The following is a 24,906-nucleotide window of genomic DNA, read 5'->3' as shown; positions in this document are numbered from 1 at the left end:
AACCGTGGTCCCCACATATGGTTTTAATAAGGACACATGGAATGAAGGGTGGATTCTCATAGTGGGAGGTAATTTTAATGTCACAGCATTCTGGTTTATTACCTTAAGTATTGGGAAAGGTCCAATGTATTGATCTGCTAGTTTTTTACTGGGCACAGATAATTTGATATTTTTCGTGGATAACCAAACCATATCTTGGGGTTTATAGTCAGGTGAAGGCATTCTCTTTTTGTCGTAATATTTTGTCTGTGTTTCTTTGGCAGTAATTAAATGGTTCTGTAAAGTTTCCATAATGTCTTTTATAGACTCAGTATAATTGGAAACTGATGGAGACTGAGAACATGTAAGTGTATTTGGATAAGACCGTGGATGGAAGCCATAGGTAGAATAAAAAGGGGAGAATGGTGTTCCTTCTTTTTCTTTGCACAAGTCTGACAATTTAGAACATAGGTTTGAATTGTTGTTTTCATCTGGGGCCACCAATAATCCCTACTGACAAGTTCAGTAGTTTTTTCAATACCTGGATGTCCAGCTAAAGGGGAATCATGATGTTGTTGGATTATTTGGTTTCTTAGAGTTAGAGGTACATATATGAGACCATTATTCATGTATAACCCAGATTCAGAATCTGGAGTACAAATTGGTGGCATATCCGGATCATTATGTTGTGCTTGGTAAATGTCAGACGTAACTAGATCAATTGCAGCAATGATTTTAGTTGGCGGAATGATATATGTAAGATTTTGAATGTCTTCTGTATTATCGAAAGACCGGGATAGAGCATCAGCTTTGGTGTTATTAGTTCCTGGAATATGAGTAAGTATGAAATTAAACCTATCTAAGAATAAGGCCCACCGAACCTGTCTTGAGGACAGAGTTTTATTTTTCTTCAAATATTGAAGATTTTTATGATCTGTGAAAACCTGGAAAGGGATTGTAGTTCCCTCCAATAGATGTCGCCAATGTTCCATTGCTGACTTCATTGCTAGTAATTCTTTATCGCCTATCGAATAATTAGTCTTGGCTGGAGTTAATCTTCGAGAATAGTAGGCGATAGGATGAAGCTGGTTATCTTGTTTTCCAGGTTGTAAAAGTATTGCGGCAATTCCAACATTTGAGGCATCGACCTCTAGGGTGTAAGGCAAATCTGGATCAGGTATTCTCAGAATCGGAGCTGTTGTAAATTTCTCCTTTAAATTGTGAAAAGCTTGTTCAGCCTTGGAGTCCCAAACAAATTTTTGTTTTCCAGTAAGACGAGTTAAAGGTTGAACTATAGCGGAATAATGATTAATGAATTTTCTGTAAAAATTTTAGAAACCTAGAAATCTTTGTAAAGATTTCAATGTTGTGGGTGTTTGCCAATTAATAATGGCTGTTACCTTTTCTTGATCCATTTGAATGCCATTTGGTGAAATAATGTATCCCAAAAATTTAATGGTGTCTTTGTGGAATTGACACTTTTCCATCTTGGCGAATAACTGATGATCACGAAGAGTAGAAAGTACCCATCTGACATGTTTTCTATGGTCCTCAAGAGTTTTAGAGTAAATGAGAATATCATCTAAATAGACAATTACGCACACATCCATAAGTTCTTTGAAGATTTCATTTATGAAGAACTGGAATGTGGCGGGGGCGTTCGTCAGACCAAAGGGCATTACATTATATTGGAATAACCGATATCTAGTTTTGAAAGCTGTCTTCCACTCATCTCCGGATCTCATACGTATTAAATTATATGCACCTTTAAGGTCTAACTTGGTAAATATGGTTGCACCAGTAAGACGTTCAATTATCTCCGGGATGAGTGGTAATGGGTATCTATTTTTTATGGTGACAGCGTTGAGTGCTCTGTAATCTATTATTGGTCTGAGTGTGCCATCCTTATTTGTAACAAAAAATATAGCAGAGGCTACTCGTTTAGAGGATGGGGAAATGTAACCCTTTCTAAGGTTTTCATCTAAATATTCCCGTAGATGTTGTAATTCTTTTTGTGAGAGAGGAAATATTTTTCCTGATGGTATCTCTACCCCTGGTTTTGTGTCAATCGGACAATCAAAATGCCTATGTGGAGGGAGTGATTCAGCGTTTTTTAAATTAAAAACATCATTGAAATCATGATATTCATGTGGTAAAGCAGATTCTATATGTGCAATGTTAACATAAGGGTAACATGTCTTTAGACAATATTGTGAACTGAAGGTAATTTTATTTTGGGACCAATCTATGGATGGATTATGTTTTTGTAACCATGGTAATCCAAGTACTATGGGATGTATTGAACTAGGTATAATATCATATGACAGATACTCTTTATGTCCGTCTGGTGAAATGGTTAACAAAGGAATTGTGTGGTGAGTGATAGGTACCTTTAAGATCTGGGTACCATCTATTACCCTAACAAAGACAGGAGAGGATTTCTGCAGAATAGGAATTTTATTTTGTTTTACTATTGATTCAACTAGGAATATACCATCAGCTCCGGAATCAATAATGGCTTCGTTCTGAAGTTGAAGATTTTCCCACTGTAAAGATAATGTTAATGACAAATGTAATGGTTGTTTAAATTTTTTAAAAGCGCAATTAAGCGACAACTTACCCTTCTTTTGGCGAGAAAGGATTGGACATGAAGCTACGTCGTGATCTTTATTTGCGCAATAAAGACAGAGATTAGCTGATCTCCTTCTTTGTTTTTCTTCCATACTTAGAGGCCCTCGAATCGTACCTATTTCCATTAGTGTAGGTACTGTATAGGTTTTCTCTTGATATGAATGATAAGATCTTTTGGGCGTTGTTTCATAAGTTTGTTTTTCAGTCTTCCTTTCACGATACCTTCTGTCCATTGCTATGCATAATTTAATTAATGCATCCAAGGTTTCAGGGAAATCCACTCTTGACAGTTCATCTTTTAAATGCTCAGATAAACCTAGGCGGAACTGATTTTTTAGGCTAATTGAATTCCATTCTGAATCCGTGGCCCACAACTGGAAGTCCGCTATGTAATCTTCCACTGGTCTTTTTCCCTGTTTAAGGGATCTTAATCTATGTTCAGCGGTTTGTTGTTTATTTATATCATCATAGAGTATGGCCATTGTTTGAAAAAAGTTTTCAAGAGAGTTTAGAATTGGATCCTCTGTCTCAAGAAATCTGTCTGCCCATGCTCTGGGCTCTCCAGTGAGATAGGAGATGGCTGTAAAAACTTTGATCTTTTCAGTTCGATATGTCCGTGGTTTCAGTGTGAATAAAAGAGTACAAGCATTCTTATATTCACGAAATTTTGTGAGTTCACCAGCGAATGGGGTTGGAGGATTAACCTGTGGTTCTGGTGTCTCATTAGTTTTTTGGGTCACAAATTCATTCATTATTTGTTTTAAAGTACTGTTCTCATTTTTTAATTCGGTTAACCCTTGAGCCAAAATTTTGACCTTTTGATTTAGAGAGGAGATTTGGTTGGCAATTTCTATAGGATCCATGTTGTACCTGGAAATATGTGTCAATAATTAATTTTGTTTCTTTTTTATAGGCTTGATTATTCTGTGAGAATACAGGTCTGTAAATCTTTTAAATAAAACTTAAAGGACTGAATATTTATTTGAATGGTAAATGTTTGTATTCATAATCACCAATAATACCATAGCTTAGGTATCAGGCACCTGTATGAATACAATGTTACTAAAGATTTGTGTGAATAGTCTCATCATACATGACTCTGTAGATGTGACAGACTCTGTTTATATGTTGATATAACAGATTAAGATATAGCATTGAAAACAAACTATAATATTATATCCTGAATGTGAAGTCATAATTGGTGGTTCAGAGGTTACAAGCATAAAGTTAATGAAGTGGAGTTGAAAATGGTCAATAAACAATTGAATTATGATAATGGATTAGAGATGAAGTGAGATAGTAATTTGTAATCCAGAGATTAAAGTTTCAAATGTACGCAATGAAGTTATTATTTCCCCATAACGTTCTTCAGTAATGCATTACTAACTTATGACTTCCTAGCATGCTATTAAGATATCCGTTGGTGCACATACCTTTATCTGAAATGGAAATCAGTATTTGAGAGGCAGCTTGTCTTACTTGTCTGAGAGAACCCCAGCGTCTAATGCGGAAGCAGGAGAGCAGCGTCTGATGCGAGCAGCAAGGCTGAATAGAGAGTGCAGCGTGGTGTAACAGCTGAAGCGGTGATGACGTCACCAGCTGCCTATGCGTCCGTGAGCAGCCTGGTTCAGTGGGAGCGCTTGATACACACAGCTAACACAAAACAAAGAAAAAGTACACTCCTAATTATCAAGGAGTAAAGTTAATAAGAATACTCAAAAGGTCCCAAGGATATTAGGAATTTGAAATATGTTCCTAAATAAACGTAGCTTTAGATAAGGACTGTAAATGGCTTAAATAAACAAAAGTTACTAGAGAGACAATTGACTGTCCTCTATTTCTCTTTAATAATCAAGCAATGAATCTTGGAAAAGGTGGTGTTTAAATAGGGCTAGGTTTGGGGAGGAGGCATATTGAGTAGCCAAATGCTGACATATATATACACTATATATAATGATTGTGACGAACCAAGGTTATCCAACCCTGCGCCAGTCACTTATTTGACACAGAAAGGGTTATCAGCCCCCTTTTACTGTCAACAATAGGTCACAATCTAGCCACACCAGGCAAGCTTGTGATTCAATTTAGTGGGTGCAAGGGTTAACCACACTCCCTAGTCTGTACTAGACGTAAGAGAAATGCCCAAAACTCCCTTTTAATGCCACCCACACTAAACCAACAAATCCTATAGCTCAAATACTGCCACCACTTAACATTTATTAAAGGGAAAATCCTAAGAAAAACCCCAGACTTTACACATTAACTCTCTAAATACAATTTGGCAGAAAATAACCTAAATTATACAGTTCTAATATTCCAGTCTCTTTCAGTAACGTGGTTCAATTATTAGACAAAGGCCAAACTTAATAAAGGAATTATTTATTATGCCAAAAATATTATGCACAATGCATTAATAATAAAAAGTTGTTACAAACAAAATGACACATTAACAAACAGTGTTTTAAAATAAAAAGGAGAAAAACAGAATTGAATACTTTCCTAGTTTCAAGATCTGTGCCAGATGCTGGCATGAAAATGATGGCTCCTTACTTCTGTAGAACAGCTCCCCTTGTAAGAATGACAATCTTATTGTTAAGAAATAAGATTCTTATACCTATTTCCCATAGATCAGCTTGCCTGACCACACCCTCCTGGGTGGGCTAAGAAACCCCCCTGCCTTTATGACCTTCAATAGATTAAGTTCTTGCCTGGAATTATACAATCCATTATAATTTCTGCTAGGTAACTCCACTTCCATATATACCTATCAGGAATCTCCTAGTTTCATTGGGAGAATCAATTTGATACCAGATATGACATATTTCCCTTCATTTAATGTCATAACAGTTTTAAACACATATATACATAATATACCAATGTCCTTTTAGTGACCTGGTCAGTTTTTGTGATTGAGGCCCTGTTTTGCATCATGCATTCTATTGACAGCCTAAGCCATAAACTCTATCCTGTGTATCTCTGGAACTAAGAGCTTGAGTGGCTTTATGACTCAATGCATACACAATAACATTTGGTGGAGCTATTTATGAGGCGCCTGGCACTTCAAAGAAAACACAAGTCACAATTCTTCTTGAAAAACAAATAACTGTTTTGAGTTCAAGCTACACAGAATTAACCCCTTCTTAGCTAAATCCTGAGGTTTTCGTGACAATGATATATATGGGTATAGATATATACAGTATCCCACAAAAGTGAGTACACCCCTCACATTTTTGTAAATGTTTTATTATATCTTTTCCTGTGACAACACTGAAGAAATGACACTTTGCTACAATGTAAAGTAGTGAGTGTACAACCTGTACAACAGTGTAAATTTGATGTCCCCTAAAAATAACTCAACACACAGCCATTAATGTCTAAACCGTTGGCAACAAAAGTGAGTACACCCCTAAGTGAAAATGTCCAAATTGGGCCCAAAGTGTCAATATTTTGTGTGGCCACCATTATTTTCCAGCACTGCCTTAACCCTCTTGGGCATGGAGTTCACCTGAGCTTCACAGGTTGCCACCGGAGTCCTCTCCCACTACTCCATGATGACATCATTGAACTGGTGAATGTTAGAGACCTTGCACTCCCCTACCTTCTGTTTGAGGATGCCCCACAGATGGTCAATAGGGTTTAGGTCTGGAGCCATGCTTGGCCAGTCCATCACCTTTACCTTTAGCTTCTTTAGCAAGGCAGTGGTCGTCTTGGAGGTGTGTTTGGGGTCGTTATGTTGGAATACTGCCCTGCGGCCCTGTCTCCGAAGGGAGGGGATCATGCTCTGCTTCAGTATGTCAAAGTACAAGTTAGCATTCATGGTTCACTCAATGAACTGTAGCTCCCCAGTGCCAAAAGCACTCATGCAGGCCTAGACCATGACACTCCCACCACCACTGTAGGCAAGACACACTTGTCTTTGTACTCCTCACCTGGTTGCTGCCACACACGCTTGACACCATATGAACCAAATAAGTTTATCTTGGTCTCATCAGACCACAGGACATGGTTACAGTAATCCATGTCCTTAGTCTGCTTGTCTTCAGCAAACTGTTAGCAGGCTTTCTTGTGCATCATCTTTAGAAGAGACTTCCTTCTGGGATGACAGACATTCAGACCAATTTGATGCAGTGTGTGGCATATGGTCTGAGCACTGACAGGCTGACCCCCACCCCTTCAACCTCTGCAGCAATGCTGGCAGCACTCATAAGTCTATTTCCCAAAGACAACCTCTGGATATGACGCTGAGCACGAGCACTCAACTTCTTTGGTCGACCATGGCGAGGCCTGTTCTGAGTGGAACCTGTCCTGTGAAACAGCTGTATGGTCTTGCCCACCATGCTGCAGCTCTGTTTCAGGGGCTTGGCAATCTTCTTATAGCCTGGGCCATCTTTATGTAGAGCAACAATTCTTTTTTTCAGATCCTCAGAGAGTTCTTTGCCAGGAGGTGCCATGTTGAACTTCCAGTGACCAGTATGAGAGAGTGTGAGAGCGATAAAACCAAATTTAACACACCTGCTTCCCATTCACACCTGAGACCTTGTAACACTAATGAGTTACACGACACTGGGGAGGGAAAATGGATAATTGGGCCCAATTTGGACATTTCCACTTAGGGGTGTACTCACTTTTGTTGCCAACGGTTTAGACATTAATGGCTGTGTGTTGAGTTATTTTGAGGGGACAGCAAATTTACACTGTTATACAGGCTGTACACTCACTACTTTACATTGTAGCAAAGTGTCATTTCTTCAGTGTTGTCACATGAAAAGATATAATAAAATATTTACAAAAATGTGAGGGGTGTACTAACTCTTGTGGGATACTGTATATATAGGAATATCTAATTATAAATACTTAGAAAATATTCTGCTATGTGCAGAACATTTGAATGTGAAATATTCACAGTAAATACATAGTTAAAACCTTTATTAAATATGAATATTGCATAAATATGCTTTTACATGTTTTCATCTACTTAACGGCAAAGGGCGCTAATGCACACACATACATATATATATATATATATATATATAAATATGTATTTATGTGTTTATATGTGTATTGTATATATGTCTGTAAATATATGTACACATATATAGAAGTACATATATATCTTTAGACATGTATATGTATGTATCTCTATGTTGAAGCCCGTTGCCCTCAGTAGGCTGTACCCCTAGGTAAGGGATTTACCTGTATTAAACTACACTGGTGTTTTATGCACACTAGTTTGACTTGTGTTGAGGCGCTTATCACTAAATATGCTGCTTTACTATGGCTTCTGTCCTGCTTATGTCTTAGCTTTGCTTACCATCTGCTTTGCTGCATGCTTGATAACTGCATGGCCACTAAGACTTAATGTGTATACAAGTGTCTCTGACTGCTTGCATTCATATTGCATTGGGTACCCCTAAATCTGTTTTAATAAACAAGTGTTACTTTTTCAAGCTGCAGTTTGCTATTGGATGAATACTGGGTACCTGGTAGTATAAAACCAGATGCGCGTCATCTCCAGTGCCTGTTAGGCTCCACAAAGTGTGAGTAACCCCTTGGCGGGACTATTTTGTGAATATCATCACTAAGAAATCACTTGAAACACGGAATAACACGTGGATTCAAGATATATCCTTATATATATTGTATATATACCTGTTTATTTGTTAATTTTCACTTTTTATATATCGTTCATATTTTAGCACTAAGTGAACACTGCACTTTTTATTTTTACTATATATATCTGTAAATATCTATATCTATCTATCTATCTATCTATCTATATATATATGCCACGCTTGTTTTCTAATTTGGGAGTTCGGCTACATAGCCGCCTGAAGACTGAATATGTCCTGAAGAAGGCTTGTAAAGGAGCCGAAACAAATTATAGACCCCCCCACACACACACTATTTGTAGCATCCAGCTGCACAGAACATTTTGTTTTGTCTTTACATGCTGCACAGCAGGCACTGGAAACTACAAGTTCCACAATGCCGTGCAGCAAATATCTCCTTCAAATCAGAGTGGGAGGGAGGAGTTCTCACCAGGACTACAAGCAAAACAGTGAGTGGAAGAGCGCTCCTGGCACAGCTTAAGAAACTAAGATTGTCACCAGGTTAGATCCACTGTCTGTGCCTGCCTTGTTATGTTTAATTGAGGTTTGTAGTGGCATGGGACACCTGCTTTGATCTGCTATGCTGCCGGCTGAGCTTTCCCTGTGTCAGATGCAAAAAGTTCCGTGCAGGGCTTCTCCCGGCTCTAACTTTTTCTGTTCATCTTCTTGCTGATCAGGTCAGCTATGCAGGCTGCTCACTCTTGCTATGAGACTCGGAATGGAGAGGGTCTTTAATATGCTGAAAAAATGTGTGAAAACAATAGCCAACGGCTGACTGCCCTTAACCCTCTGACCCCAATGCCATAAATGAGTATGAGTTGAGTGCTGAGAAAATATAGGCTTACACACACTTTTAAAAGTGTCTTAGTGACTTTAATCACTAGCTGTATTAAATGTTATACAACTGCTGTGCAGATTTATGAAATGTCTTTAGGCTTTAACCATCAGTTGCATAACAATTAATACTGCTACTGGTTAAAGTCAGTGATATTCCATAAATCTGTACCAAAAATTATGAATATTTTACTTATGTATGATGAATTATGGCCATTATTGAGTTATCTGTCAATAATTTTAAGAGTTTAGCCATCCTTTCATAGCTTAAAAAGACAGTAATTTTTTTAGACAAATTGTAAAATTGTGGGTATTTTAAAATACCAAGAAAAAAAAAAAACATGTTGTTTTTTAAGTTTTGCATAAGGAGGCTTTGTGTGTGTGTGTTTACAAAAAGTGATAATGTAAGGAGAATGCATATACCTGCAAGTGCGTCTGTTCCAAAGAGCAAAACCAGCTAGCTAATAGACAAAAATAAACTTCAAAGAATAGTTTCACATTGGGAGAAAGGTAGGCTTTTTTCCTGTTCCCTAGTTTGTGATTACAAGTGGTCTTTTCCAGGTGGTCCGCCATGGCATGGGGGGGTGGGCAGTCAAAAGTTTAGTCAGGGGCCCCAAAATTTCTAGTGGCGGCCCTGCCAGCGTGCATTAACTGGCATAAAAAATGCGTACGTCAAAAGATACGGCTGAAAATGCTGAAGCTTCAAAAAAAGAAAAGAAAAAAAAAGACGACAATTTCAGTAAAAATAAACATATTCACACTTTAAAATGGGAAATAACATATATATAACTGTCCCAAGGCTATGCATATATATAACTATGAGGCCATTAAAGGGGCTGACATCTTTAACTTCACTGAGGATGATGCGCTTAGAATCCGCTTTGATGAGGTCTCTATACGTACACGCAGGGACCAACCTGAGCAACTTTAAACTATTGAAATTAAAAAAACATTGCATTGACTTTAAACTACATGGCTGCTACCTCTCACAGTATCATAGAAAGATGTTCATCCCAAAGGGCTTCAGGATCAAAAATATTCCCTCCATAGGATGCAACAACCCCACATTTTGCAAAAAATGGTGTGGAATTTTAAACAAATGTTCATTGGATCTGGTCCTATTAGTAATAGAGGAGGTTGGCCAGACCCTACAACAGCTGGAGGGTGAAATTTTGTTTTTGAACAACAACACATCTAAAATGGAGGATGGAGATTGGCTAACAAAGCTTAAACAACAGCTGACCACCTATGAGAATGATCTCATCAGCTTTAAAGAAAGAAAGTGGGACGCTGTAGTTTATGATTACAAGGAGCAAAGGGTGTATAGATGGCAATCAGGATATAATTCAGAAACCAGAGCTCCATACCGCCAGAGACGCCACAGGGCTTTTAAACCAAGAAACCTAGCTACTGTAGACAGTACTGACAACAGTTCAGATAATGAACAAACTGGTACCTCTAATATGGACGACAGGGATAGCACAAATCCCCAGGCGGGTGGAATGGCTACCCGCTCAAAAAACGGGTAGCGTGGCAGAGGAGGCGGACACGGCGGGGGGGGGGGGCAGGTCGGGCCAGAAGAAGACCCCCTTGCATCTGTAAAAGAAACCGTCATTGAATATTATCATGAACCTGAGTGACCACATATTGACCCCTATGGAGGAGAGGGTGCTACAGAAAGGTTTCACCTTCATCCCCACAACATGTTTTGATAGCTTCTCCATCAAGGTTAATGAATATAAATTCCAAAAAACACTAAAATTAAAAGAATTCTTTGGTGAGTCCCAAGGAGAGATACAGAAATTCAAATGACGCTCTACATTTGAACCCAAAAGTACCAACCCCAGCATCCAAACTTTTATCCGGATGGTTGATACTGAATTAAAAGATCAGGTCACCAATAAAATGAAGAGTGTGAGACAGAATCTCACCAGGGATGAAAGAAATGCATTAGAGGATCTGAAAAATAATCCACACTTAGTCATCAGGGAGGCGGACAAAGGAGGAGCGATTGTCCTGCTCAATTATCATGACTATAAGAATGAGATTTTATCCCAACTTAATGATACCATGACGTACAACAAATTAAGAGGTGATCCAACAAAAACTTTTAAAAAGGAGATAGACCAATATATATCACTCCTGGTTTCACAAACATATATCTCCAAAGATCTTGGTGATTACCTCACAGTGGATTTTCCTATCGTACCTGTCCTTTATACGCTACCTAAGGTGCATAAACATCAGACTAAGCCCCCTGGCAGACCAATTGTGTCTGATCCAAGTGGGCTACAAAGCAGCCCACTTGGATCAGGCCTTGTTGATATGCAGGAATATGGATCAATCAGAAGCATTAGTAAAGAAAGCAAAGAAACTGCTTGACAGGTTGATTTTCTCTACAGAATTCAACTTTGATGCATTGGAACTTTCTGGCATTTTGAAAAAGAACTGGGGCATTCTTACTACTGATGGACTATTACCTTTTACCAACATGGAACCGCCCATGATCGGTTACCGGAGGGGTCGATCAATTAAGGATCTGCTTTTGCGTGCAAACTTTAGGCTGAGCTATATAAACAGAACTTGGTTAGGCACAAACAGGAATGGTTGTTACCGGTGCAGTGGTTGCACCATTTGCAGTGGACTTTCACAATGCAAATACTTCACACATCCTTGGAGCAATAAAAAATATGAAATCAAACATAGGGTCACCTGAACCACAAAATATGTGGTATACATGCTTCATTGTCCCTGTGGATTATTCTACATTGGGAAAACCCAGGACGATCTCTGCACAAGGATGGCCAACCATAGATACAGCATTAGGTCAGCCTTGGGCACGGGATCATCAGATCAGCCTGTGGCAAGGCATTTCCTCAAGATGCAACACACAGTGGCGGACATCAGATGTGTCATTATTAACCACATTCCCCCCTTGGAGCGTGCACCTACTTGCAGATAGTGCTGGGCTTCCTTGTATTTTGTTATTCACATTCCCCCCTTGACGAGAGGGGGTGATAGAGGAAGGTTACTCCTACAGAGAGAGAGTAAATGGATACATACTCTGGACACCCTGACCCCTAAAGGTCTCAATATTAAATTGGACCTTCAATGTTTTCTTTGAATATATTGGGTTCTTGGAGTTCATCTCTATGCCAGTATTTGATTATATGTTTCTAAATACATATTAACATATGCTACAGTATCTGTTAGTTGTTTTTTTGCATTCTGTATGTGTAAGTCTATATAGATATTTTTTTTTCTTTTTTCTTTCTTATTCATAAGGTTTATTTTGTCTTCTCTGATTATATCTGTCCTTTAATCGTCTGTTCTGTTCTAAATATACCATTGATTGTTTATTATTTTTTAGGTGTTATATGCAGCAGGGTTAGCCTGTTCCATATTAATTACATCACATACTTTCTGATTTTAGTTATTCCCTAGTAATCATTGGCAGTTACTCTCATATAGTATTTAGTGCACATGCTTCTGTGCTCATTTCCTTATTTATGACATGCTTATTTGATTTGTATTTCCCTTGTTTAGTATACCAGTATAACAGCTTCTTCTATTACGATTCCATCATCAGTTAGTTTTTTCTACATAATCTATGTTGTTATGTTAACCTACCAACTTGATTGGGATCCGTATGAATATACATGTGGACATATGCTACACATTTTGGTAACGTAATGCTTTAGTTCTTGTGTTTTTTTCTTTTTAGCTTTGACATTTGGCCAGTGCAGGCATCCGTAGTGCCCTTCACGCATGCGCAATGGCGACTGGGGGACGCTGCGGCTCTGCACGCACTTCAGGCAGAGATGTCCACTGGGTGCAAGGGTATTTAGTGTGGTGAGTAGAAGTTTCTTGTTTGTATTGTATCTGAGGACGGGGGCAACCTCGAAAACGTTTATACTTAATAAATGTTTGCATTTATAAATCTGGAGGAGTGCTTTTTCCATTGCTGCATGACAATATATATATATATATATCCTAAATGCCAAAAACGAGTGCTGAAACATAACAACAGAGGAACTATGATAGGAGTATATCGATGAACCAACAGGCACATACGAAGGACAAATCCCTGCAACTCCCCATGGCAAGGTTTTTGACTAAGCTGGTGAAATATATCACACTTCCAATACTCCAAATATATACCTTCAACAAACAACCTGTACTCTGAGAGGAAATGGGCCTCAATTCTATCGGAGAACCCCTCTCTCTGAAGAATCAAATGCACAACTTCATTCTCCGACCACCTACAGTGGAGGCAAAGACAAGACTGAGGTACTGGTGAGGTTGGAAGGGTTTTATAGAGTTCTTGGGGTTTGGGAATCTTTGCCCCCTACTAATGTAAACAAAAAAAGAATAATTCCCAGTAGTAATGGATTGTAAACTCTCACTACTTGTATGAAAAAAAAAAAAAAAATTATGGCACTTTATAGATCAGGCCTCACCGTGTATAATGTGTACAGAGATTGTGATACAATTTATTATATTAGAAGGAGGCCTCTAAAATAAGACATGGTTTCAAAAACATCATTTATATAGGAAGACTTAAATATCTTAGCATGCATTGCTTGTGGGAGTGAACATAACAGTGATATGACTGAAGATGTCATTTAAAGGGATTTAATAAAGAACAAAATTACTTTTTTTTAGAAAGCTTAAGCCTTTCACTGCTGAGCCATACCATACCCCTGTGCTGAAGTCTTTTTCACTCATTGTATTTAAACAATTTGTATTTCAATCCTATATAAATTATATCACAATCGACTAAAAATAACTGGGACATCTATATATGTTTTATATGGAGAGATAGGGGCTCTAAAAGAGTCTCCCACCCCATTAATAAAGTCCTCACTGTGCTTAGTGGGGCAGATGATCTATATCCCTCAGACACATCACACACGTGCACTCACCTGTACTGATATTATCACTGATTTCCTGCTTCAAAACTTCCAGCTGACTCTTTACATACAGATCATATGTTTGTTCAGCATTAAGTGTGACTTCAGTCTTAACAGCACCTGCATAGATCATGTAAATATGGTCACAGTTTAGATTTTGAGCAATGCACAATACCTGCATGTTATACACATACACTTACCTGTGCCCTGCATCCCTCAGACACGTCATACATATACACTCACCTGTTCCCTACGTCCCTCAGACACGTCACACACATACACTCACCTGTTCCCTACATCCCTCAGACACGTCATACACATACACTCACCTGTTCCCTACGTCCCTCAGACACGTCACACACATACACTCACCCGTTCCCTACGTCCCTCAGACACGTCACACACATACACTCACCCGTTCCCTACGTCCCTCAGACACGTCACACACATACACTCACCTATTCCCTACGCCCCTCAGACACGTCACACACATACACTCACCCGTTCCCTACATCCCTACGTCCCTCAGACACATCACACACATACACTCACCTGTTCCCTACGTCCCTCAGACGCGTCTCACACATACACTCACCTGTTCCCTAAGTCCCTCAGACACGTCTCACACATACACTAACCTGTTCCCTACGTCCCTCAGATACGTCTCACACATACACTAACCTGTTCCCTACGTCCCTCAGACACGTCACACACATACACTCACCCGTTCCCTACGTCCCTCAGACACGTCTCACACATACACTAACCTGTTCCCTACGTCCCTCAGACACATCACACACATACACTCACCGGTTCCCTACGTCCCTCAGACACGTCACACACATACACTCACCTGTTCCCTACGTCCCTCAGACACGTCACACACATACACTCACCCGTTCCCTACGTCCCTCAGACACGTCACACACATACACTCACCCGTTCCCTACGTCCATCAGACACGTCACACACATACACTCACCCGTTCCCTACGTCCCTCAGACACATCAGACAGATACACTCACCCGTTCCCTACGTCCCTCAGACACGTCACACACATACACTCACCCGTTCCCTACGTCCCTCAGACACGTCACACACATGCACTCACCTGTTCCCTACATCCCTACGTCCCTCAGACACATCACACACATACACTCACCTGTTCCCTACGTCCCTCAGACACGTCTCACACATACACTAACCTGTTCCCTACGTCCCTCAGACACGTCTCACACATACACTCACCCGTTCCCTACGTCCCTCAGACACGTCTCACACATACACTAACCTGTTCCCTACGTCCCTCAGACACGTCACACACATACACTCACCCGTTCCCTACGTCCCTCAGACACGTCACACACATGCACTCACCTGTTCCCTACATCCCTACGTCCCTCAGACACATCACACACATACACTCACCTGTTCCCTACGTCCCTCAGATACGTCTCACACATACACTAACCTGTTCCCTACGTCCCTCAGACACGTCACACACATACACTCACCCGTTCCCTACGTCCTTCAGACACGTCTCACACATACACTAACCTGTTCCCTACGTCCCTCAGACACATCACACACATACACTCACCCGTTCCCTACGTCCCTCAGACACGTCACACACATACACTCACCCGTTCCCTACGTCCATCAGACACGTCACACACATGCACTCACCTGTTCCCTACGTCCCTCAGACACGTCACACACATATACTCACCCGTTCCCTATATCCCTCAGACACGTCACACACATACACTCACCCGTTCCCTACGTCCCTCAGACACATCACACACAAACACTCACCTGTTCCCTACGTCCCCCAGACACGTCACACACATACACTCACCCGTTCCCTATGTCCCTCAGACACGTCACACACATACACTCACCCGTTCCCTACGTCCCTCAGACACATCACACACAAACACTAACCTGTTCCCTACATCCCTCAGATACGTCTCACACATACACTAACCTGTTCCCTACGTCCCTCAGACACGTCACACACATACACTCACCCATTCTCTACGTCCCTCAGACACGTCTCACACATACACTAACCTGTTCCCTACGTCCCTCAGACACATCACACACATACACTCACCCGTTCCCTACGTCCCTCAGACACGTCACACACATACACTCACCCGTTCCCTACGTCCCTCAGACACGTCACACACATACACTCACCCGTTCCCTACGTCCATCAGACACGTCACACACATGCACTCACCTGTTCCCTACGTCCCTCAGACACGTCACACACATACACTCACCCGTTCCCTATGTCCCTCAGACACGTCACACACATACACTCACCCGTTCCCTACGTCCCTCAGACACATCACACACAAACACTCACCTGTTCCCTACGTCCCCCAGACACGTCACACACATACAATCACCCGTTCCCTACGTCCCTCAGACACGTCTCACAGATACACTAACCTGTTCCCTACGTCCCTCAGACACGTCACACACATAAACTAACATGTTCCCTACATCCCTCAGACACGTCACACACATACACTAACCTGTTCCCTACATCCCTCAGACACGTCACACACATACACTCACCCATTCCTTACGTCCCTCAGACACGTCACACACATACACTCACCCGTGCCCTACGTCCCTCAGACACATCACACACATACACTCACCTGTTCCCTATGTCCCTCAGACATGTAACACACATACACTCACCCGTTCCCTACGTCCATCAGACACGTCACACACATGCACTCACCTGTTCCCTACGTCCCTCAGACACATCACACACATACACTCACCCGTTCCCTACGTCCCTCAGACACGTCACACACATACACTCACCCGTTCCCTACATCCCTCAGACACGTCTCACAGATACACTAACCTGTTCCCTACGTCCCTCAGACATGTCACACACATACACTAACCTGTTCCCTACATCCCTCAGACACGTCACACACATACACTCACCCATTCCCTACGTTCCTCAGACACGTCACACACATACACTCACCGGTGCCCTATGTCCCTCAGACACGTCACACACATACACTCACCTGTTCCCTACGTCCCTCAGACACGTCACACACATACACTCACCCGTTCCCTACGTCCTTCAGAAACGTCACACACATACACTCTCCTGTTTCCTACGTCCCTCAGACACGTCACACACATACACTCACCTGTTCCCTACGTCCCTCAGACACGTCACACACATACACTCACCCGTTCCCTACGTCCCTCAGATACGTCACACACACATACACTCACCTGTTTCCTACGTCCCTCAGACACGTCACACACATACACTCACCTGTTCCCTACATCCCTCAGACACGTCACACACATACACTCACCTGTTCCCTACGTCCCTCAGACACATCACACACATACACTCACCTGTTCCCTACATCCCTCAGACACATCACACACATACACTCACCTGTTCCCTACATCCCTCAGACACATCACACACATACACTCACCCGTTCCCTACGTCCCTCAGACACATCACACACATACACTCACCTGTTCCCTACGTCCCTCAGACACATCACACAAATACACTAACCTGTTCCCTACGTCCCTTAGACATGTCACACATACACTCACCCGTTCCCTAAGTCCCTCAGACACGTCACACACATACACTCACCGTTCCCTACTTCCCTCAGACACGTCACACACATACACTCACCCGTTCCCTACGTCCCTCAGTACATCACACACATACACTCACCCGTTCCCTACGTCCCTCAGACACATCACACACATACACTCACCTGTTCCCTACATCCCTCAGACACATCACACACATACACTCACCTGTTCCCTACGTCCCTCAGACACGTCACACACATACACTCACCTGTTCCCTACGTCCCTCAGACACGTCACACACATACACTCACCCGTTCCCTACGTCCCTCAGACACATCACACACATACACTCACCTGTTCCCTACGTCCCTCAGACACGTCACACACATACACTCACCCGTTCCCTACGTCCCTCAGACACATCACACACATACACTCACCCGTTCCCTACGTCCCTCAGACACGTCACCCACATACACTCACCCGTTCCCTATGTCCCTCAGACACATCACACACATACACTAACCTGTTCCCTACGTCCCTCAGACACGTCACACACATACACTCACCTGTACTATTATTCTGAAGTATTTCCTTCTCTGCAGCTTCTGTGATATTTCTTAGCCACTGATTTTCTGTTTGTTCCGTGTTACATGAAATCTTAACATCATTTTTATCTGAAATAAAAAAACAAAAACTAAAATATAATTTGAAAAATTGTGTAATGTAAGGTAAATAAACGTGAGCCTACATCACTGTCAGTCACATCTAAACATTCCATTCTAGCACCACAGTAAATACAACCTATGTCATGTAAAGTGAGTTATTTGGGAATCAGTAACTTTACTAGCTACAAATACAGCTCCATCATAAACAATTAGTAGTTTTACAGTGTTTTGTGGGGATTTAAAAATAAAATCAATTTTAAATTGTTCATTGCAACCTCACTATAACCTATTTATGTTACATTGTATAAATGCACTCACATCACAGTATCACCCCTATACCTAACCTGGGGACACAGATACACTAACCTGTTCCCTACGTCCCTCAGACATGTCACACACATACACTAACCTGTTCCCTACATCCCTCAGACACGTCACACACATACACTCACCCATTCCCTACGTTCCTCAGACACGTCACACACATACACTCACCGGTGCCCTATGTCCCTCAGACACGTCACACACATACACTCACCTGTTCCCTACGTCCCTCAGACACGTCACACACATACACTCACCCGTTCCCTACGTCCTTCAGAAACGTCACACACATACACTCTCCTGTTTCCTACGTCCCTCAGACACGTCACACACATACACTCACCTGTTCCCTACGTCCCTCAGACACGTCACACACATACACTCACCCGTTCCCTACGTCCCTCAGAAACTTCACACACACATACACTCACCTGTTTCCTACGTCCCTCAGACACGTCACACACATACACTCACCTGTTCCCTACATCCCTCAGACACGTCACACACATACACTCACCTGTTCCCTACGTCCCTCAGACACATCACACACATACACTCACCTGTTCCCTACATCCCTCAGACACATCACACACATACACTCACCTGTTCCCTACATCCCTCAGACACATCACACACATACACTCACCCGTTCCCTACGTCCCTCAGACACATCACACACATACACTCACCTGTTCCCTACGTCCCTCAGACACATCACACAAATACACTAACCTGTTCCCTACGTCCCTTAGACATGTCACACATACACTCACCCGTTCCCTAAGTCCCTCAGACACGTCACACACATACACTCACCCGTTCCCTACGTCCCTCAGACACGTCACACACATACACTCACCCGTTCCCTACGTCCCTCAGAACATCACACACATACACTCACCCGTTCCCTACGTCCCTCAGACACATCACACACATACACTCACCTGTTCCCTACATCCCTCAGACACATCACACACATACACTCACCTGTTCCCTACGTCCCTCAGACACGTCACACACATACACTCACCTGTTCCCTACGTCCCTCAGACACGTCACACACATACACTCACCCGTTCCCTACGTCCCTCAGACACATCACACACATACACTCACCTGTTCCCTACGTCCCTCAGACACGTCACACACATACACTAACCCGTTCCCTACGTCCCTCAGACACATCACACACATACACTCACCCGTTCCCTACGTCCCTCAGACACGTCACCCACATACACTCACCCGTTCCCTATGTCCCTCAGACACATCACACACATACACTAACCTGTTCCCTACGTCCCTCAGACACGTCACACACATACACTCACCTGTACTATTATTCTGAAGTATTTCCTTCTCTGCAGCTTCTGTGATATTTCTTAGCCACTGATTTTCTGTTTGTTCCGTGTTACATGAAATCTTAACATCATTTTTATCTGAAATAAAAAAACAAAAACTAAAATATAATTTGAAAAATTGTGTAATGTAAGGTAAATAAACGTGAGCCTACATCACTGTCAGTCACATCTAAACATTCCATTCTAGCACCACAGTAAATACAACCTATGTCATGTAAAGTGAGTTATTTGGGAATCAGTAACTTTACTAGCTACAAATACAGCTCCATCATAAACAATTAGTAGTTTTACAGTGTTTTGTGGGGATTTAAAAATAAAATCAATTTTAAATTGTTCATTGCAACCTCACTATAACCTATTTATGTTACATTGTATAAATGCACTCACATCACAGTATCACCCCTATACCTAACCTGGGGACACAGATACACTAACCTGTTCCCTACGTCCCTCAGACATGTCACACACATACACTAACCTGTTCCCTACATCCCTCAGACACGTCACACACATACACTCACCCATTCCCTACGTCCCTCAGACACGTCACACACATACACTCACCGGTGCCCTATGTCCCTCAGACACGTCACACACATACACTCACCTGTTCCCTACGTCCCTCAGACACGTCACACACATACACTCACCCGTTCCCTACGTCCCTCAGACACGTCACACACATACACTCTCCTGTTTCCTACGTCCCTCAGACACGTCACACACATACACTCACCTGTTCCCTACGTCCCTCAGACACGTCACACACATACACTCACCCGTTCCCTACGTCCCTCAGATACGTCACACACACATACACTCACCTGTTTCCTACGTCCCTCAGACACGTCACACACATACACTCACCTGTTCCCTACATCCCTCAGACACGTCACACACATACACTCACCTGTTCCCTACGTCCCTCAGACACATCACACACATACACTCACCTGTTCCCTACATCCCTCAGACACATCACACACATACACTCACCTGTTCCCTACATCCCTCAGACACATCACACACATACACTCACCCGTTCCCTACGTCCCTCAGACACATCACACACATACACTCACCTGTTCCCTACGTCCCTCAGACACATCACACAAATACACTAACCTGTTCCCTACGTCCCTTAGACATGTCACACATACACTCACCCGTTCCCTAAGTCCCTCAGACACGTCACACACATACACTCACCCGTTCCCTACGTCCCTCAGACACGTCACACACATACACTCACCCGTTCCCTACGTCCCTCAGTACATCACACACATACACTCACCCGTTCCCTACGTCCCTCAGACACATCACACACATACACTCACCTGTTCCCTACATCCCTCAGACACATCACACACATACACTCACCTGTTCCCTACGTCCCTCAGACACGTCACACACATACACTCACCTGTTCCCTACGTCCCTCAGACACGTCACACACATACACTCACCCGTTCCCTACGTCCCTCAGACACATCACACACATACACTCACCTGTTCCCTACGTCCCTCAGACACGTCACACACATACACTCACCCGTTCCCTACGTCCCTCAGACACATCACACACATACACTCACCCGTTCCCTACGTCCCTCAGACACGTCACACACATACACTCACCCGTTCCCTATGTCCCTCAGACACATCACACACATACACTAACCTGTTCCCTACGTCCCTCAGACACGTCACACACATACACTCACCTGTACTATTATTCTGAAGTATTTCCTTCTCTGCAGCTTCTGTGATATTTCTTAGCCACTGATTTTCTGTTTGTTCCGTGTTACATGAAATCTTAACATCATTTTTATCTGAAATAAAAAAACAAAAACTAAAATATAATTTGAAAAATTGTGTAATGTAAGGTAAATAAACGTGAGCCTACATCACTGTCAGTCACATCTAAACATTCCATTCTAGCACCACAGTAAATACAACCTATGTCATGTAAAGTGAGTTATTTGGGAATCAGTAACTTTACTAGCTACAAATACAGCTCCATCATAAACAATTAGTAGTTTTACAGTGTTTTGTGGGGATTTAAAAATAAAATCAATTTTAAATTGTTCATTGCAACCTCACTATAACCTATTTATGTTACATTGTATAAATGCACTCACATCACAGTATCACCCCTATACCTAACCTGGGGACAATACAGCACTGGTATTTTAACAGTTCCTAAACCTGACACAGGGACAGTAAAGATTCAGTATTCCAACAGCCCCTACACCTGAAATGAGGCCAATACAGCACTACTATTGCAACAGTCACAATACATGACATGGACCCAATACAGCACTAATATTCCAACAGTCCCTACACCTGAAATGGGGCCAATACAGCACTACTATTGCAACAGCCACAATACATGACATGGACCCAATACAGCACTAATATTCCAACAGTCCCTACACGTGAAATGGGGCCAATACAGCACTACTATTGCAACAGCCACAATACATGACATGAGGCCAATACAGCACTAATATTCCAACAGCCCCCAAACCTGAAATCGGGGCCAATGCAGCACTAGCCTTGCAACAGCCCCAATACCTGACATGGGGCCAATACAGCACTAGTATTGTTCATCTTTAAGATTCTGCATATCTACACACACACACACATACAGATATGCATATGGAAACATGCACAGACACTACACAAGCTTACACATACAGTCAAATCCTAAATAATTTATACAAACATATACAATATTATAAAGAGGTTCATGGTCTCCTTTACTAAGGGCTAGATTAAAAGTGGAGCGCTAAATCATTGCCCGTTTGCGGACACGCAATAATTAACCAGCCATTACAAGTGTGTCAGGGTGCCAGGAATCAGACTGAGACGAGAAGTGCAAAAATAATCACACCTTTATTAATAACAAAAAAATAATAAAAAGTCCACAAGTCAAATAACAAGCCAGGAGTCAAAACCAGAGCTGGTAGTCAGACGAGCCGAGTCAGGAGCCAAAGCGAATAGTCAGACGAGCCGGAATCAGGAACAAGGAAAACAGCAGAGTCAGGAACAAGCCAGGGATCAGGAACCAGGAAGGACGTCAGACAGCCAGGTAACACACAGGAACTCTCACAAACAGGTCTGAGACAACGCAAAGGCAAAGCATACTGAACAGAGGACCTTTAAATAATAAGTGATGACATCACAATTCTGAGACTGCATACTGTCTCACACAGATGATGCACACCAGTTTGGCCATAAAAGGAAGTGCAGGAAATGTGCAGCATCCCCCACAATGCACCATAGTCAGCAAGAGAGGTGAGTAAAATGGCTGCCAGCAGCACATGGCAAACAAAACAGGGAAAAAACCCTGACAGTACCCTCCCGTCAACGACCCCTCCCCCGCGGGACAAAAGGCTTATTGGGGAAACAGGCATGGAAGGCACGGAGGAGGGCGGGAGCATGAACATCAGAGGAGGGAACCTAAGAACGCTCCTCCGGACCGTAGCCCCTCCAGTGAACCAAATACTGTACACGGCCCCTGGACATACGAGAGTCAATAATGCTGCTGACCTCATACTCCTCATGGTTGTCAACAAAGATAGGACGGGGACGAGGCAACACAGTGGTAAACCGATTACAAACCAATGGTTTCAAGAGGGAGACATGAAAAACATTGGAGATGCGCATTGCAGGAGGAAGGTCAAGAGCGTAGGCCACAGGATTGACCCGTCGGAGTATTCGAAAAGGACCAACATAACGGGGAGTCAGTTTATTGGAAGGCACACAAAGGTTCAAGTTGCGGGAGGACAGCCAAACTCTCTCACCAACCTGGTAGGAAGGCGCGGGCAGACGCCTACGATAAGCCTGGATCTTTTGGCGCTGCATAGAACGATGAAGGCAATCCTGAATCTGCACCCACGTGGAACGGAGTTGCCAAAGATGCTCCTCCAAAGCCGGAATACCCTGAGACATGAATGAATCGGGCAACAAGATGGTTGAAACCCATAATTTGCCATGAACGGGGATAACTTGGAGGAAGCATTAATAGCACTATTAAAAGCAAACTCTGCCCAAGGTAACAGTTCAGACCAATTATTGTGGTGATCTGAGACATAGCAACGGAGGAACTGTTCCAGAGCTTGATTAGACCGTTCCGCAGCCCCATTGGATTGAGGGTGATATGGCGAGGAGAAGGAAAGCTGGATCCCCATTTGAGCACCAAAGGAACGCCAAAATCTGGAGACAAACTGGCTACCCCGGTCCGACACTATCTCCTTGGGTAACCCATGTAAACGGAAGACCTCCCGGGCAAAAATTGAAGCAAGCTCCTGAGCGGTAGGCAGCTTCATCAAGGGAATGCAATGTGACATTTTAGAAAAACGGTCAACCACCATAAGGATAACAGTATTGCCATTGGAAACAGGGAGCTGGACAATGAAGTCCATGGAAAGATGTGTCCAAGGACACTCACCATTAGCAATAGGTTGAAGAAGACCCACAGGAAGACGTTGAGGAGTATTATTCTGTGCACAAACTGAGCAGGAGACAACATACGCAGCAACATCAGAACGAAGACCTGGCCACCAGAATTGTCGAGTGGCAGACCAAATCATTTGGTTCTTGCCAGGGTGACCTGCGGCTTTAGGATAGTGGTAAGTGTGCAAAAGTTTAGTTCAAAGATTCTCAGGAACAAAACACTTACCACTAGGTTTCTCAGGAGGTGCATTGGTTTGTGCAGCCAGGATCTCCTCCCCCAAGGGAGAAGTCAAATTAGTAGGTATGGTAGCTAAAATATGGTAAGGAGGTATAACAGGAGTAGGTACAGACTCCTCCTTGGACAGAGGCGAAAATTGTCGAGAGAGGGCATCAGCCCTAACATTCTTACTACCAGGCAGGTAGGAGACAACATAATTAAACCGAGACAAAAATAGCGCCCATCTGGCCTGTCGGGGCGACAAACGTTTTGCTTCAGATAGATAAGTTAAAATGTTGT

At 42.5% G+C, this 24,906-nt stretch overlaps 1 protein-coding gene across 1 annotated transcript in view; it reads right to left on the bottom strand.

The window, feature by feature from the left end:
- Positions 1–24,906, bottom strand: part of LOC128658032 (oocyte zinc finger protein XlCOF7.1-like) — a 107,205-nt gene that overhangs the window by 39,319 nt on the left and 42,980 nt on the right. Inside the window, exons 8-12 of the mRNA XM_053712479.1 lie at positions 21,653–21,760; positions 19,899–20,006; positions 19,813–19,819; positions 18,145–18,272; positions 13,979–14,086 (exon numbers count right to left, since the gene is read on the bottom strand). Coding sequence (XP_053568454.1) covers positions 13,979–14,086; positions 18,145–18,272; positions 19,813–19,819; positions 19,899–20,006; positions 21,653–21,760 — 459 coding nt within the window. The remainder of the gene's footprint in view (positions 1–13,978; positions 14,087–18,144; positions 18,273–19,812; positions 19,820–19,898; positions 20,007–21,652; positions 21,761–24,906) is intronic.

Source organism: Bombina bombina, chromosome 4, assembly GCF_027579735.1.
Source record: "Bombina bombina isolate aBomBom1 chromosome 4, aBomBom1.pri, whole genome shotgun sequence".
Classification (NCBI taxonomy): domain Eukaryota; kingdom Metazoa; phylum Chordata; class Amphibia; order Anura; family Bombinatoridae; genus Bombina; species Bombina bombina.
The sequence above is the reverse complement of the archived record's forward strand: the minus strand, read 5'-3'. Positions and strand labels throughout refer to the sequence as shown.